This window comes from Tauraco erythrolophus, chromosome 1 (assembly GCF_009769465.1).
Source record: "Tauraco erythrolophus isolate bTauEry1 chromosome 1, bTauEry1.pri, whole genome shotgun sequence".
Lineage (NCBI taxonomy): Eukaryota > Metazoa > Chordata > Aves > Musophagiformes > Musophagidae > Tauraco > Tauraco erythrolophus.
In genome coordinates this window covers 67,359,882-67,373,542 of record NC_141465.1, presented here as the reverse complement: position 1 = coordinate 67,373,542, position 13,661 = coordinate 67,359,882, and the positions used below count along the sequence as shown (strand labels likewise).

Sequence of the window (13,661 nt, the reverse complement as noted above, 5' to 3'; positions counted from 1 at the left end):
ACACACTCACTGACAAACTCGTGCAGCATATCTTTGAGGTATATAGAAAGCATGACGTTAACGTTTTGGACTCCTCATTCTTTCTTGCACGATGATGCACCGATCTTTAGCTGCTTTTTTTTTTCTCCACCCTCCCCTCCCTCTTTTTCCCTCGGGAAAAACGAAATCCCAGTTTAAGAGCTTCCTAGCATACCTCCTTGAACTCTCAAATCCATCTTGCATAGGCCAGTAATAAGAACACTGCAGCTCTGACAAATAAGTTACAGCAATATAACAACTTTCCTCTTATTTTTTTTTTTTTTAAAGATATCTTCTCTATAATTTACACAAAGGGTTAACAGCCGGAGTTTAGGTTACGTACAGTCCGGATGGGCGTCCTTTCAGTCTGTGATTCCAGGTGGAAGGCACTACTTCAACATACCACTGTATGCACCGCACGCGGTCTCAGGAGCACAGCGGGGCACTGCGTCTCCAGAGCTGTAGACTGAAGGGCCTGGGGGGTAGTCTTTGGAAATAAAAATGGCAGTGGTTATCAGTCCAGTTTCCCTTTGCCGTCTCTTCTTGTGCTATGCAGTTTCCCCTGAAAGCTCCTCCAGTTGAGAGAGCGGCGAGCCGTCCTCAGAAGCTCTCGACAAAGCTCCCAGGGAAGAGGCCCGTCCTGCCGTTCCTCTGCAACGTCCCTTTGTACCAGCCGTCCTCCCGTTTCTTGTGCACAAACACAATGTCACCTTCCTTCAGTTCGATCTCAGCCTCGCTCTGCGGTGGGTACGGGACCACAACGCGGTACCTTTGGAGACAAAAAACGCAAGGAGCTGGTCAGCCAGCGGTTGAGCCCGCACCTGATGGGAGCAGCCAGGCACCACGCGTCCGCAGACTCTACCGGGAGAGACATTTGGCTGGTTTTACACTGGCCCGAGCCCCCACCTTCATGGATGCTCCCCTGGATGTGTGGCTGGCTGCCAGGAAGGGAACCACCCCCCAAAATCCTATGGAGGGCACCTTAGCGGCATCTGCAAGCTGCCATTGACTACTGAGGTTCTTTCCCTATTTCTGGTGCTGACCTGTAAAGCCAAATCCAGAAGCCAGTGCTGCTTTCAGGCTCCTTTCCCCTGGAGCATTAACAATGTGTCAGTGCTGGCAGCTGCCTGAAACGCCACATCACATCAGGCTGCTCTGGGAAAGGAAAGGGAGGCAGGTTTCCTCATCCTTTCCTGCACCCAGCACTTGGGTAGGTTCCTCAGGGGTGGCCTCAGAGGTTTCTGCTAGCTCACAGCCTGCACAGGACAAACTTCAGGACACGGGAAGCTTTTATTTACTAAAAAAAACCTGGATGCGTGTTGAGTCAGAAACAATCATATCGTCTCTCCCTCCCTGCCTTCCTGTGAACCAGAAATCTTGAGGAAAAATACCTTTGGCAACATCAATAAGTTACGTTACAAAACGGTTGTATTTGATGCACCTACATTTTCTACTAAAACCCAGTATGATGGGAAGACCTTTGGCCAGCTTCACTGGAGACTTGATGGGGATGCACTCCAGAGCCTGACCATGAAAGCAGCATGGTATTGTCAAATGTCGGGACTACCCATGACAGTCCCTGCTCCCGGTCGCGTGCCAAGCCTGTGCCAGGGACTCAGCCACTTTCTCCCAGTGCTGCATCTGTCTCTGCAGATATCACGTCCCATTCAGCACTGCATCTGCTCCATCCAAAAATGAGGTTTGCAGTGCTCCCACCAACTGCCTGTGATGTCAATAGAGGTTAGCTAAAGCAGCTCATGTTTTTCTTCTTACTACGTGTCTTGGGAATGTACTCTGGGTCCCTCAAACCTGGAAGGGAAGCTACAATGGAGAGGTATCAAATGACTTTTGAAGCACTCTCCAAACCAAGAGGCAGCCCCTGTCCTCAACCACTCACAGGGCTCTCCAGGAATTTAGTTATTAAGTGTCACTTCATTTCAGTGAAGTAATGACGGGTCTAATCCTGATACAGCTCTTCTGCACTCAGGCTTATCAGCAGGCGTCCTCCTGAGAGCACAGGCTGGGCCCTTCTATATCAGTGCACTTGTGTGCAGAGCAGGGAATATATTTCTGCTGCACTGTTTTTTTTTTGTCAGCACATGTACTTTCTCAGTCGTCTGGCATTTGGTTAACAATCAATAATCATCTCGCTAATTGCAATGTAATGAATCTAGTAAGATAGTGAAAAGATGGCAATTGATTACCTAAAGCCCATCTCCTGAGGATTAATATTTCCACAACCACTGCATGGCCACTGACGCCTCAGTCATGTTTTTCACAAGGTGAGTATTTATTTAAAATAATATCCTGTCCTTCAGGACTAACTTCAAAGTGCACTGACAGCTCTGGAGCACTCCCTGGGGCCATTCCCAATGAGATGGTACCAAAGCAAGGGACTCGCCTGTGGCAGTCACTAATTTTCTTTACAGGTTACTCAGGTACCTAGTGGCTGTGGTTCTGAAACTAGAGACTCCACTCTGACATGACAGTGAATATATCAGCTTTGGCTCTATGTTTGGACGTGCCATGGCCAAATATCCCATTACTTGGAAAAGCATTCAACTCCATTTGGAGTGGAGGTTCCGCTCTAAAACCTGACTATGGCCTTTTTATCTTGATATGGCAATACAGTCACGTAGAAAATATATGTGTTCAAATGTCATCAAAAATCTGCTGAACATAGAATCACAAAATGGTTTGGGTTGGAAGGGATCTTAAAGACCATCTAGTTCCAACCCCCCTGCCATGGGCAAGGACACCTTCCACTAGACCAGGTTGCTCAAAGGCTCATCCATCCTGGCCTTGACTGCTTCCAGGGATGGGGCATCCACAACCCTGAGTGAAGAAAAAACATCTCTGTCTCTTGGTCAATAAATCTAGCTGTCATTTTCTTCTTCCATAGAAAAGCAAATAACAGAGGTTGAAACGTGTGCTGCTGGCTGGCCGTAGGAACATGGCCTATCACGCTATCATCTGTGGAACTGCTACACTTATATTATGAAGCTTTGCCAATTACAGCCATTATGCAAATGAATGCACACATTATTTCAAACACTCTGCTACAGTGTTGATTAATTAAATTATCAGAGTGGAACGATTTTAGCTGATGCCAAGTTTCAGATCTCACAACTCTATGCACAATCACAGAGCATCAGAGCTCTGCACCAGGATCTCAAGAGGTTTTGGGAAAGAAAAGGGTTGGATCTCAACAGCAATCGGGTGGTGTGGAGGTACTCATGGGTCCTTTCGGCAGATCAGAAAACAGAAACATAGAAAAAGGTGGTGTCTTGGGCCAGGTGGCCCTAAAGACTCAGCTGGGTCTGCCAACACCTCCTGTCATACCTTAATCACAGAGCCATCCTTTTAAAGCCAGACTACATCCTAGGAGTGAGGAGCCACCAGTCCCTAAATGGTTCACATGAGGAGGGAGGTGACCACGCTCAACAGGAATGTGCCCATCGTCATAAAAGGGGTTCTATGCAGCATCTCCTTAGAGATTTAGAAAAAGAAATCTCAGCCACTGCATTACCAAACTAAGTACTTTTTCCCATTTAAGGAAACCCCAAATGCTACAGTTTAAATTTAATAAGCTACGGTACCTCATAGGATAGCACCAAAGTGTTTTTGATAGAATAACGAAATCTTAGATACGATAGACCTTGCAAATCAGTTAAGAAATCCCCTGGAAAAAGATGCTTGTGCTTGTTCCCTTGAGAGGCTTTTGAAGCGGGGCCTGGGAGAGGCGGCAGCACGGCACGGCTGCTGGCGTGGGGCTGCCTGCCCGCAGGTCGCTGCAATGACCCCCCTCCAGAGCTCTGGGCAGCATCTCAGCCTAGTTTATCCTTTGGAACTGAAGTGCAAATACGTACATTAGCCATATTTTTTTTGGCAGAAAAGATCTCTTCTTTTCCCTCCCAGACATCCTCTCTCACTCCCAAAAAGGCAGTCCTGTATACTTCTATTTATATCCTCCATTTTCATTTCCCCTTTTATCCCTTCTTTGAGAAGCTACTGTAAGACTGTAGGTTTTCTTACACCAGACTGCCTCCTGGCATTTTAGATGTCTCTCAGAGTGCTCTGAATTTTGTCTATGTCACATTACACCCCTAAATTACCAATTTTTAAAAATGCTAATTATCTAGGCAACAACTGCGATGACAAGTGTGGAACTACCTCTGCCTATTATTAACAATGTTTGGTATTTTCTGTTGTAAATTCTACTTTTGGATGGTTGTAATTCTGCCAAAAGTTAACCATTTTGGCCCAAACTCCCCATAGCAGTTGACTGTGTCAGGCTGAGGGTCCCACATTCAACCCAAAGGGTCTCATCACCTCCAGGAATAATGTGAGGGTTTTTGCAGCACCAGCAGGACCCAGGTGAGGGCTTCCACAAGCTGCTCTCAGGTCCCCATACTCAGGAGCAAAGATCTGTCCTGTGGCCTTGCTGATCTGTCAAGGATGGTGTTCCTTCAGAAAATCACCTGCTCTTGGCCAGATTAAAAGCATTCAAATCACCCCAAAATGGCACATGCTTAGTGGAGGCTTCTATGAGCACTGAAGGTTAAATCTCTGCTGATGCATGCTCCAAGACGTCCTAGCTCCGTGGGACCTCAGAGGTTGCATTTCTCTTCCTTTCCCAGCAACTGGCTTGTTCCATGTTTTTGTCTCAGGGCATAGAATTGATGTTGGACTTGCCCACTGCTCGCTGCTGTGACGTCCTTGGGCTGGGCACTTCATTCCTGGAGGGGACTATCTGAGATGGGCAGTGGCTTGGGGAAAGTCCTCAGTACCCAAGAGAAAATACAGGAGGAGAGGCTGCGAGTAGTGTCAGCAAGGATGGTGTGCCTGGGCAGGGAAACCTCAAGGAGATGGAGAGTGGGGTAAGGTGAGGGATGGGGTAGAGGGAAAGGGAGTCTGATGGGAGTAAAACTGGGAGCTGAGGGAGAAATGGGACCATGATGAAAACTGGAAGCCCTGACAGAAGGTGTGGGTATGGCTGCTGAGGGGGGCAGCTGTGCTGAGCTGAGCCTGGGAGAGCAAAGAGCCTTGGTGAGAGGGAGCCTGAGGCTGGGACATGATATCCTGTGGGGCAGGAGACTACATGGGTAGAAGGTGGGATGGGAACCTTAGCAGCAGTTAACTCACTGAGAGCTGGGCCAATCACCCCTGTCCCTCTGCTGTCAGCAAAGACCTGGGAATCCCACTGTCCCATGGTCTTCACGGCACTCATCCTTGCAGTCAAAAGAAACACCTCTCCCACCCAGCTCTCACTTTGCTACCTCTGCTGATATCTGCAAGGTGCAGCTAAGACTCCTAAGCTCAAATAGATGTTACATGATGGAAGTTCTGGTTTTGTTTCCTATAAAAAAGCAAACTGACTAAAAATGTCATGTATGGAGATGCATAAAAACATCCATTACCTTAACAGTACAGGAATGTTTCACACCCGTGAATCTGAGATGAAGAAACAGGCAACTAAAATTGCCCATGACTTCACCTTTGCTCGTGTGCCATACAATCTTTCATTACATGATTGCATACTATTTTTCCCACAGGATGCTTGCCTCATTTAGTGCACAAGATATCCTGCTCTGGACGTGAGTCCAGGCTCTGACGTGGAAGAGATGTGTGGCTGCCAAAGCCACCTCATCTTTCACAGGGGTTGGAGGATGTCTAGTAAGTGACCACAGTGAAACTCCGAGTAGTGCAGGTGGAGGAAAGTGGTTTCTCTGACTCCTCCAGCTGCAAAGCCTCGTGCCACACTTTCCACAGGGTGAGACTCATCTCCTGCACCCGAGCTGTGTAGGAGTCAGTTGTCTGGTCTAAATTACTCACGCAGGCTCTCTGTCAGCGTGCACAGACAGGCATTGAACATTATTGATCAGAACTGATCAGTAATTAAGGACTGGGCTCAGGCCTGGATGCTGAGAAAAAAACCCCCACAAACCTAAAATACTGAGTATCTGCTCAATGAGTAAATATGTGCATCCAGGACACTGATGGAGCTAGAGACACTTAAGAAAACAGAGGTACAATGAGGCAAATTAGGTTTGTAGAGCTAACCTATGATCCAGTCCCATCTAGAGTGCTTGAGTTCGGATGCTTAATGCAGGTTTCTGTTTGTCAAAGTATCATGTACTCAGGACAGGTTTCAGGAGTCCTGTCCTGTGACTCCAACAGGGCCCTGTGTGTTAGGGATACACAATTAGTTTTGTGTGGGATAGATAATCAGTGAAAATGAGGCATCTAGCCTGGTTAACCATGGCTCTCGCTTCTCGGTGGAGGTCTATTTCTCCATCCCTTTACTGGCAGACTGTAGAGAGAGACCTGCAAAGTGCCTCTGCACACTACGAGCCAGAACCCGCTTCACCATATTATGGTATCTGAATCAGCAGCCTTTAGGAAAACAAATGTCAGTTGAATCTTATACCCTTCTGCTGGAAATACAGCAAGATTCAATTTCTGATCTGGTTAATTCTAGTTTCTCAGGTATCCCCAGTCAGAGAAGCACTTAACCACGTGTACATATGTCACTGTTCAGTCAGAACTTACTCTTGGGTCATTTCTCTAGTATCACTTTCCAGGAAAGAAAAAAACCCTTCCTTTGCTTTCCCTTTTGGCAAAGAAGATATACGTGCGCAGCAAAATTGAAGTCAATGGGCGTTAAGCACATGCTTGAACGCTTCCTTGAATTGGGAGCTCAATTTCTAACGTGGCAGTGATTTGTAGAAAGGAGACATGGAAACACAGAGGGGTCTATTTTAAAGGTCAAACTCACTGCTCCCTTCTTATTCTGCAGCACTGTTGTGGTTACTTGCTTGAAGGCTCCACGAAAACCACAGGAACGCAGCACAGATATGCCAGTCGTGACAGTAAGTCTGGATGCGACCGCTTTGTCAGAATAGAACGTGGCAGAATCAGTGCCAGCTACCATAAAAGAGTCAACAACGCGTGACATGTTTTACTCAGGTTTGCATCTGGGAACAGTGCCAGGCAGCGAGGGGAACATGACTCACGCACACGCACGCTCAGCTCTCCTGTTTTGGTTAACGTACAGTCATATTTTCTTGAAGGGGGTGGCGAGGAAAGTATTTTGCTTTGGCGCTGCCAGGCAGACAGCACACCCCTCTCCCACATGAACCGACAGCGTCGGTGGGATGTGGGCAAGGCTCTGCCCAACCACAGCGCATCCCTGTACCGGTCCTGTTTCTTGCACCAGCAGAAGCTGGATGGAGCAGTGGAAAAGGGTGGAAAAGAGCGTGCGGGGCACGTGCAGCCTGATGGGGTATTCACCTGACAGTCAATCACTGCAACACGAAGTGACAAGGACACCACCGGGGAAATTTCTCCGCTCGGCTGCTCTGACTGCTGGATGGTTTATGGCAGAGAGCAGCTGAAGGAAGGTGGTTTTATAAACCGATAGTGGGAAACTACACCCAGAAGGCAGAGATGGGCACTAACTATTCCAGCAAATCAGTTAAATATCAAGGCTAAAAGACAGGAGAGCTAGAAGTAATTTCCTTTCTAACCCAGCCATCCATAACCAGGTTTTGGAGTATCAAGCAGAATAAGATAAAACAATTGTTTTCCTCACTCTCCTCGTGCACAGAAAACGAATGAGAGCATAAGTATTAGCCGCCTCTCCGAGAGGGCGAAGCTCACTTCACCTTCCTGTCTGTCTGGCTGCAACTCCCACGAAGGGCTGCGCTGTCAGGCAGCGAACAGGCAATTCTTCCCTTAAATCGGGAGTGTTGAGCCCTGAGCAATCAGAGCCTTTTAACGCCCCTCCGATACGGCCAGCGGCATGGCCGCTCCAGTTTGATCAGCAGCCTGGATTTGGCCAGTGCTGGAGCTGCAAGTCAGCCGCTACAGGAGAAGTAGCCGTGCTCTGCCGCCTGCATAAGCCTCATTTCAAATGCCGTAAATATTAAGGAATGTGCTACTTCTTCCAACCTCTCAGGGCTCTGTCTCTCCGTGCACAGATGGGCGTTGGGAGACAGAAAGCCAAGTACAGCTAAGTGCACTGAAATGCTTCGCAGCTTTTTAAAATTTCATCCAGCATCTGAATCTGTTTATCTAACCTTTTTTTTCCCTCTCCTCCCTTTTGTTTCTCAGAGAATTGCTCCTACTGTGCGGATGAAATGCACCAAAATGCAAACAAGCAAAATATGGAGCTGAGTGACGTTGAATGTGAGTTTGCCAGATGTGAAAAGAACAAGTGGTTTGAAAACCGTTAATTTGTTTTTTAAAAAAATATAATTTGGTATTTCTGAGCAATTTGATGATTTAATGAGCACAGTTGGATGTGGGATGAATTTCTAGGAGACAAGTGTTTAATGTATCTGCTCAGATTATTCCAGGACTGAGCAGATTATCCTTCCTAGTGCATGAAGGTAATTAATATTTCCCATTATGGGCATGAAAAAACCCATATGATCAGTTAAGGAATGCAGATACACCAATGATATGGAAGTTAATTCATAAATCAATTAGAGAATCTTGCCTGCTGTGTATAATTAGGGTTACTTCAATTATAGCTTATTTTCGGATTTAAGACTCAGGAATTAAAATGCTTAAAATCAGAGTAAGTTCCTTACCACCATATACTGCAATTGGAAGTACTTCCTCAGTTTTAGCAGTCTAAATCTACTTACTCCTGATTCCAGCATGGCTGAGCAGACGCAGCTAACCTGGTTCAATTCTGCCACTTCAAATATACATCTCAAATGTTTCACTATCTGGACCATCCTAAGGTGAACTGAGAAATTTGTAGGATATAGGACTAGCCCTGGCATATTAAATAATGTGCTGCTCTGCAGTAGAGCTTTGAGAGCAGCACCTCAACAGACAGCTCTGGAGATGTCAGGGGATGTTCTTCCTGGCTTCTTTTCATGGCTTCATGTAACTAAAGGTGCAGCACTCCACTGATTTAGTTACACGGGTGCTAAACCTGGTTTATATTGATTTAGCTTTTCTTATGGCATTAATTTAAACTGATGTAGACCAAATTAAGTGCACCTAAATAGGGACTGGTTTTTCACTCCTTCTGCTAAATTGCTTTTTCATGGATTTTAAGGACAACAGACTACTGTGATAGTCTGCTCTCACTGCCTTCATTACAATGCTGAAAGACTTGCCTGTATTTATTTCTGCTTCAAGCCTAATAGCTGCACTTGAACAACAGCATCTCTTTTAGAAAAAATGTACAATCTAGAGTAAGAATATTCCCATGTCTCTCCTGTCTGCAGTCTCTTACAGACTGTTATTAAACCATTCCTAAGCCTGCTCTTTACCAGGTGTACCAGGGCTCCCTGTATTACTCACTCAAGTATATTGTTTTAAATCATCCATGTTCTTAAGATACTTCTCTGAGGCCACTCCACTTTGCCTCAGATTTGGCTCTTCTGAAATATACTGTTACTCCGTGTTCTCCTTACCAACACGTTGCATTAGCTCTGTACCAATGGGTCTGCCCTCTTCATCACTTACCTTCCACTTCAGTCCTCCATTCTGCAACAGCAAAGACTTTACGTTCGACAGTGCAGGTCCAAGACTCAGCTCTTGTTGGGTTATGCTACATACGTACACATTCATTTTCTAATGATTTCTATGATTTCTGATCTAGATTAGATTTGATGTCAGTGAATCAGTTTTCAATCCACTTACTATCTGCTGTGTTGGCTGCGTACAGCTTAGTCAGCAAGACATTTTCTAGTAACGAACCAGATGCCTTGGAGAAATTTAAATGTGTTACAGTGTCATTGTTACCTTCCCAAACAAATTTCAACCTGCATTCAGTAAAACACTGTATAAGGTACGAACTATCCTGCAGTATCCCTTACTACATGATGCCCTGCATCATCTGCCACCATCAGGTAGCTTGCCTAGTCCATCCCCTTTAGCCTCTTTCATACACTCAGGCAAAAATAGTTCCTTTCAAACTTCTGGAACTTTACTGTTGTTCCAAAATTGTTTTAAATGTCAACTCCAGAGAATTTCCTAGACTGCTTTTTGAAAACTCTTTGATGCTTTTCTAAGAAACATGTTCTCCTCAATCACTTTTTGAGTGGAAAGCATTTCAATAGCATCGTATCAGTGCATTATCTGTTCTCGTCCCAGTCCTCAAACTGTAGTCTTGCAGAAGCCGATATGACTCTGCACGTAGAGACCTAGCTCTTTCCCGTACCCCTGTTTCTACTCAGTTGTCTCTCTCACCATCTGCTTTCGTATTTTGGTGTTCTTACTATACTCTTTTTGGATTTGCAAGGTCAGTTACTTTAAAGTACCAAGGTGCAGAGCAGGCTGCTGAATTGAATTCCATAATCACTGGTACATTCCTCTCTAGAAACAAGATATATTTTCGGTAACAAGTCACTGAAGATGGCACTACCTGTAAGTATCTGAAACAAGGAGAATTTGAAGAGTCTTTGGTATTGCAGAACAGGCCAGAAAGGGCCTCGATGAGTAAACATCTCACCTGTGTTGTCCACAGACAGCAAGTGCCACATGACGACTCGTGAGTTTATTACAACACAGGGATCTCACTTAAAAAGTGGCTTTTGCCAAGGGGATTTACACCTTTTGGGCTGAAAAAGCACTGCTGTCCTCCATATTTAGACCAGGGCTGTACAGATGCTGCCTCACCACTTTTTTAATTGATGAACATTAAACTCGCACTGCGTGTCAAATGGTTTTCAATGAGCCAATGTATGTAAGCCCTGTCTTCCTAGAAGACAACTGAGCCGCCTACAGTCAATCCACAGAGCAGTAAAACTGCAACAACCGTTGAGCAAGTTGAACTTGCAGCCCTCCTCCAAACACTCCCTGAAGATGCGGGTGACCTCAGGAGATACACAGCTTACCTTTCCCGGGGCAAAGGCTTGGGCTCTGGCCGAATAGCTGCCATGGAAGAGAGGGGCTGCCTGGCAGGAGAAGGGATGGAAAAATTCAAATCCAAGGAGCCTGTTTTCCTGTGCAGAGGCTCCAGCCCCATGGCTCCCTGCATTTCACTCTCGATAGGGCATGAGCCAGCCCTGCCGTGGCTGGAGAGGGAGGAGAGCTCAGGTCCCACTGCCCCTTGCAGGACTCCTTCGATGGCTGCCTGGGGATCATGCGTGGGGGACACGGATGGTGGGGAGCGCGACTTCTTTTTTGTTGATGCTCCTGCTAGAAGTTTCAGCAGCCCGCTCTTCTTCTCTTTCTGCAAAGGAACCAAACAAAATATGGGCAGTGAGCAGACATATTAACTCCCTTCATTTTTCTTTTCGAAAATCTCAATGTGTGTGGCAGGCAACCTCCCAAAACTGCCATGACTAGAGGTAGATCCAGGTAGCACTTGAGCTTTCAGTAATAAAGACCCTATGAAAATCCCTCCCCATCCAACAGGGCTTCACCTCGTTCTGCAAACTAAGGACCTAACATACTGCAAAGATTATTTCCATTTTCAAATCCATTCAGATAGTGATAATATGCCTTTTGAAAGAAATAGTGCAGCTACAGTGGGACAGTAAAGGTACAAACTTCCCATGCAGGGAAGGCGGCAGTTGAAGTGCTGCCCTCTCTCTTCCAGGAGAATCCTGTCCCTCAATAGAGAACCTCCCTAAAAGTAACAGCCCTATGGCTAAAAACCTCCAACGTGAAGCACGAGGTCTGAGGAGAAATTTCAGATCCCAGCTGATTACAAGAGAAGCGTTCATCATTACTGTCTCATTTACCACCTGATGCAGATCCACTGCATGGAGAATGGAGGCATGAGACAGTGGTTTAATCCCTCTTTCTAGCACATGCTCCCCTTTACACCCTGCGTCACACAGCTGTACCTATTCATGTCTCCCTCCCAGAAGTGGGTCACTTCTCCTTATGTGTGAAGGGAAAGGTATCACCTTGAGGTTTGAAGACAGATCACAAAATTTACAATTGGCAATTGCAGTGGCAGCGCACGGGAGGTTTCAAAGTTCTACAAGGGTTTCTGATATAGAGGGATGAAAATAAAATAACAGCACCTTTTCAATGAATATGAAAAAAAAAAAGTTCAGCCCGCATTACTGAAGAAACACATCTGACCTTGTGGGTTTTATAGCAGTATGAGAAATCCTGCTGTACATTTACCTCAAGCACACACAAACACCAAATATTATCTCCTTCAGCTAGAAAGTTTTTTGGGTAGAGGGATTGTGTGCAGAAACTGGCTATCCTCCGGTACGTGCTGCACAGCCCTAGGCTAGAGTTGCAACCAGCAATGCTGTGCCGTGAATCTTCCATTTTTTAAAACGACATGAGAAGTTTTGCAAAAGGTCTGTTAGATCTCTTCCTCTTCTGTCAGAAGTGCAAGCCATTACCCAAGACTATCTTCAGAGACTCAGGGCTGTGAAGTTTAGATCTATTTGATAATTTGTTCTATAATAGGATCCCAGGGGATAAAAACAAACCCAGCAACTGTAATACTTATGGAATGGAAACTGTATCTCTATCTTCAAGTAGGAACACTCTTTGGAAATACAAGCCAGCAATTTATTTATTCTCTGTAGACAAAACGTCCCATGCAAGGTTTAAAAGGATGCTCTTTTATGTGCTGACTGCTGAAGTAATTTCTCAAAGCAGCTTTAAAGAATAGGAGGGCTACAATAAAGTAAATATAAGCTTTCAGAAGATGCTTGGATTTACTACAGTAAATGTACTTGGAGTATCTGGTATCTCTGCTCCCAAAGATCCTGTTTGCATTCTTTAGCTGTCACAGACTGGTAAGAAAACAGAAATACCTTAGATGTTAAGACATGGAAGAGCTAAAATGAAGCATAGCTGTTATCACAGAGACAACGTCCACTGATTTTTGAAGAGTAGAGTCTCAACTACGATTCCAGATCCCAGTCTCCTGCATACCACTGGTTCCAGCTATACGGTCTGTTTAAAAGAGCATTTGTCACTTAAAGGATGAAAGGACCCATCCTGCCAAGATGTTCATCCAGGCAGAATGCATGGAAGCTAAGGGAAGCTGGCCATATGGCACCATCAGATCAAAACCACTAAATAAATTCCCCTGGAAACAATAGAAAAGCAGACCAAACGCCCCTGATAAACATCTTTCCCCAATGGGAAGGCACCGTTGTGGAAACTGTGGTAGGTGTTCAAGCTGGAATTCACCTGAAGCATCAGAAAAATACTTCAGTGTCTCTCTCTAATTAAGAAATATCACTGCTGTCATCGTTATATCAAATTTTAAAGCTCTTCACGAAATCACAAAACTCTCCTTTCCCTGTGGTGCACTGAAACAATAGCTCTAATGATCCCAGCATACTGTGTCAATATGCATTTGAAGGTGTCTAAAGGTCAGTGACAGAATACAATAGCCATTGTGGGGCTCGAGAGAAATGGCTATTGTGCAGCAGTGAGCACTTTGAGCTCTTTAATTGGCAGCTTTGCACATGCAAAGTAACTATGAGAACTAAACCCCTGTATAATGAACAATTAATATTCCTGTGTGGTAGCAGCTTTTCTAATTTTTGCTCCTAATTTAAATACCTTGGCAATTTTTCATTAGAAAAACCTCGTGTGACTTAGACCATTTAAGGCATAGAAGCAAAAATCTTTGGAAAGAAGGAGATGCATATATTCACACCCATTTGCACATTAAAAAGCAGATGAGT

The 13,661-nt window shown here is 45.3% G+C and overlaps 1 protein-coding gene across 2 annotated transcripts in view; it reads right to left on the bottom strand.

Moving 5' to 3' along the window:
• Nucleotides 1-618: 618 nt before the first annotated feature.
• The window catches only part of SH3RF3 (SH3 domain containing ring finger 3), a 255,155-nt gene continuing 242,112 nt past the window's right edge, over nucleotides 619-13,661 (bottom strand). For both annotated transcript variants that reach the window (XM_086610626.1, XM_086610618.1), the window contains 2 exons: nucleotides 10,881-11,218; nucleotides 619-787 (listed from right to left, as the gene is read on the bottom strand). In XM_086610626.1, coding sequence (XP_086466752.1) covers nucleotides 619-787; nucleotides 10,881-11,218 — 507 coding nt within the window. The remainder of the gene's footprint in view (nucleotides 788-10,880; nucleotides 11,219-13,661) is intronic.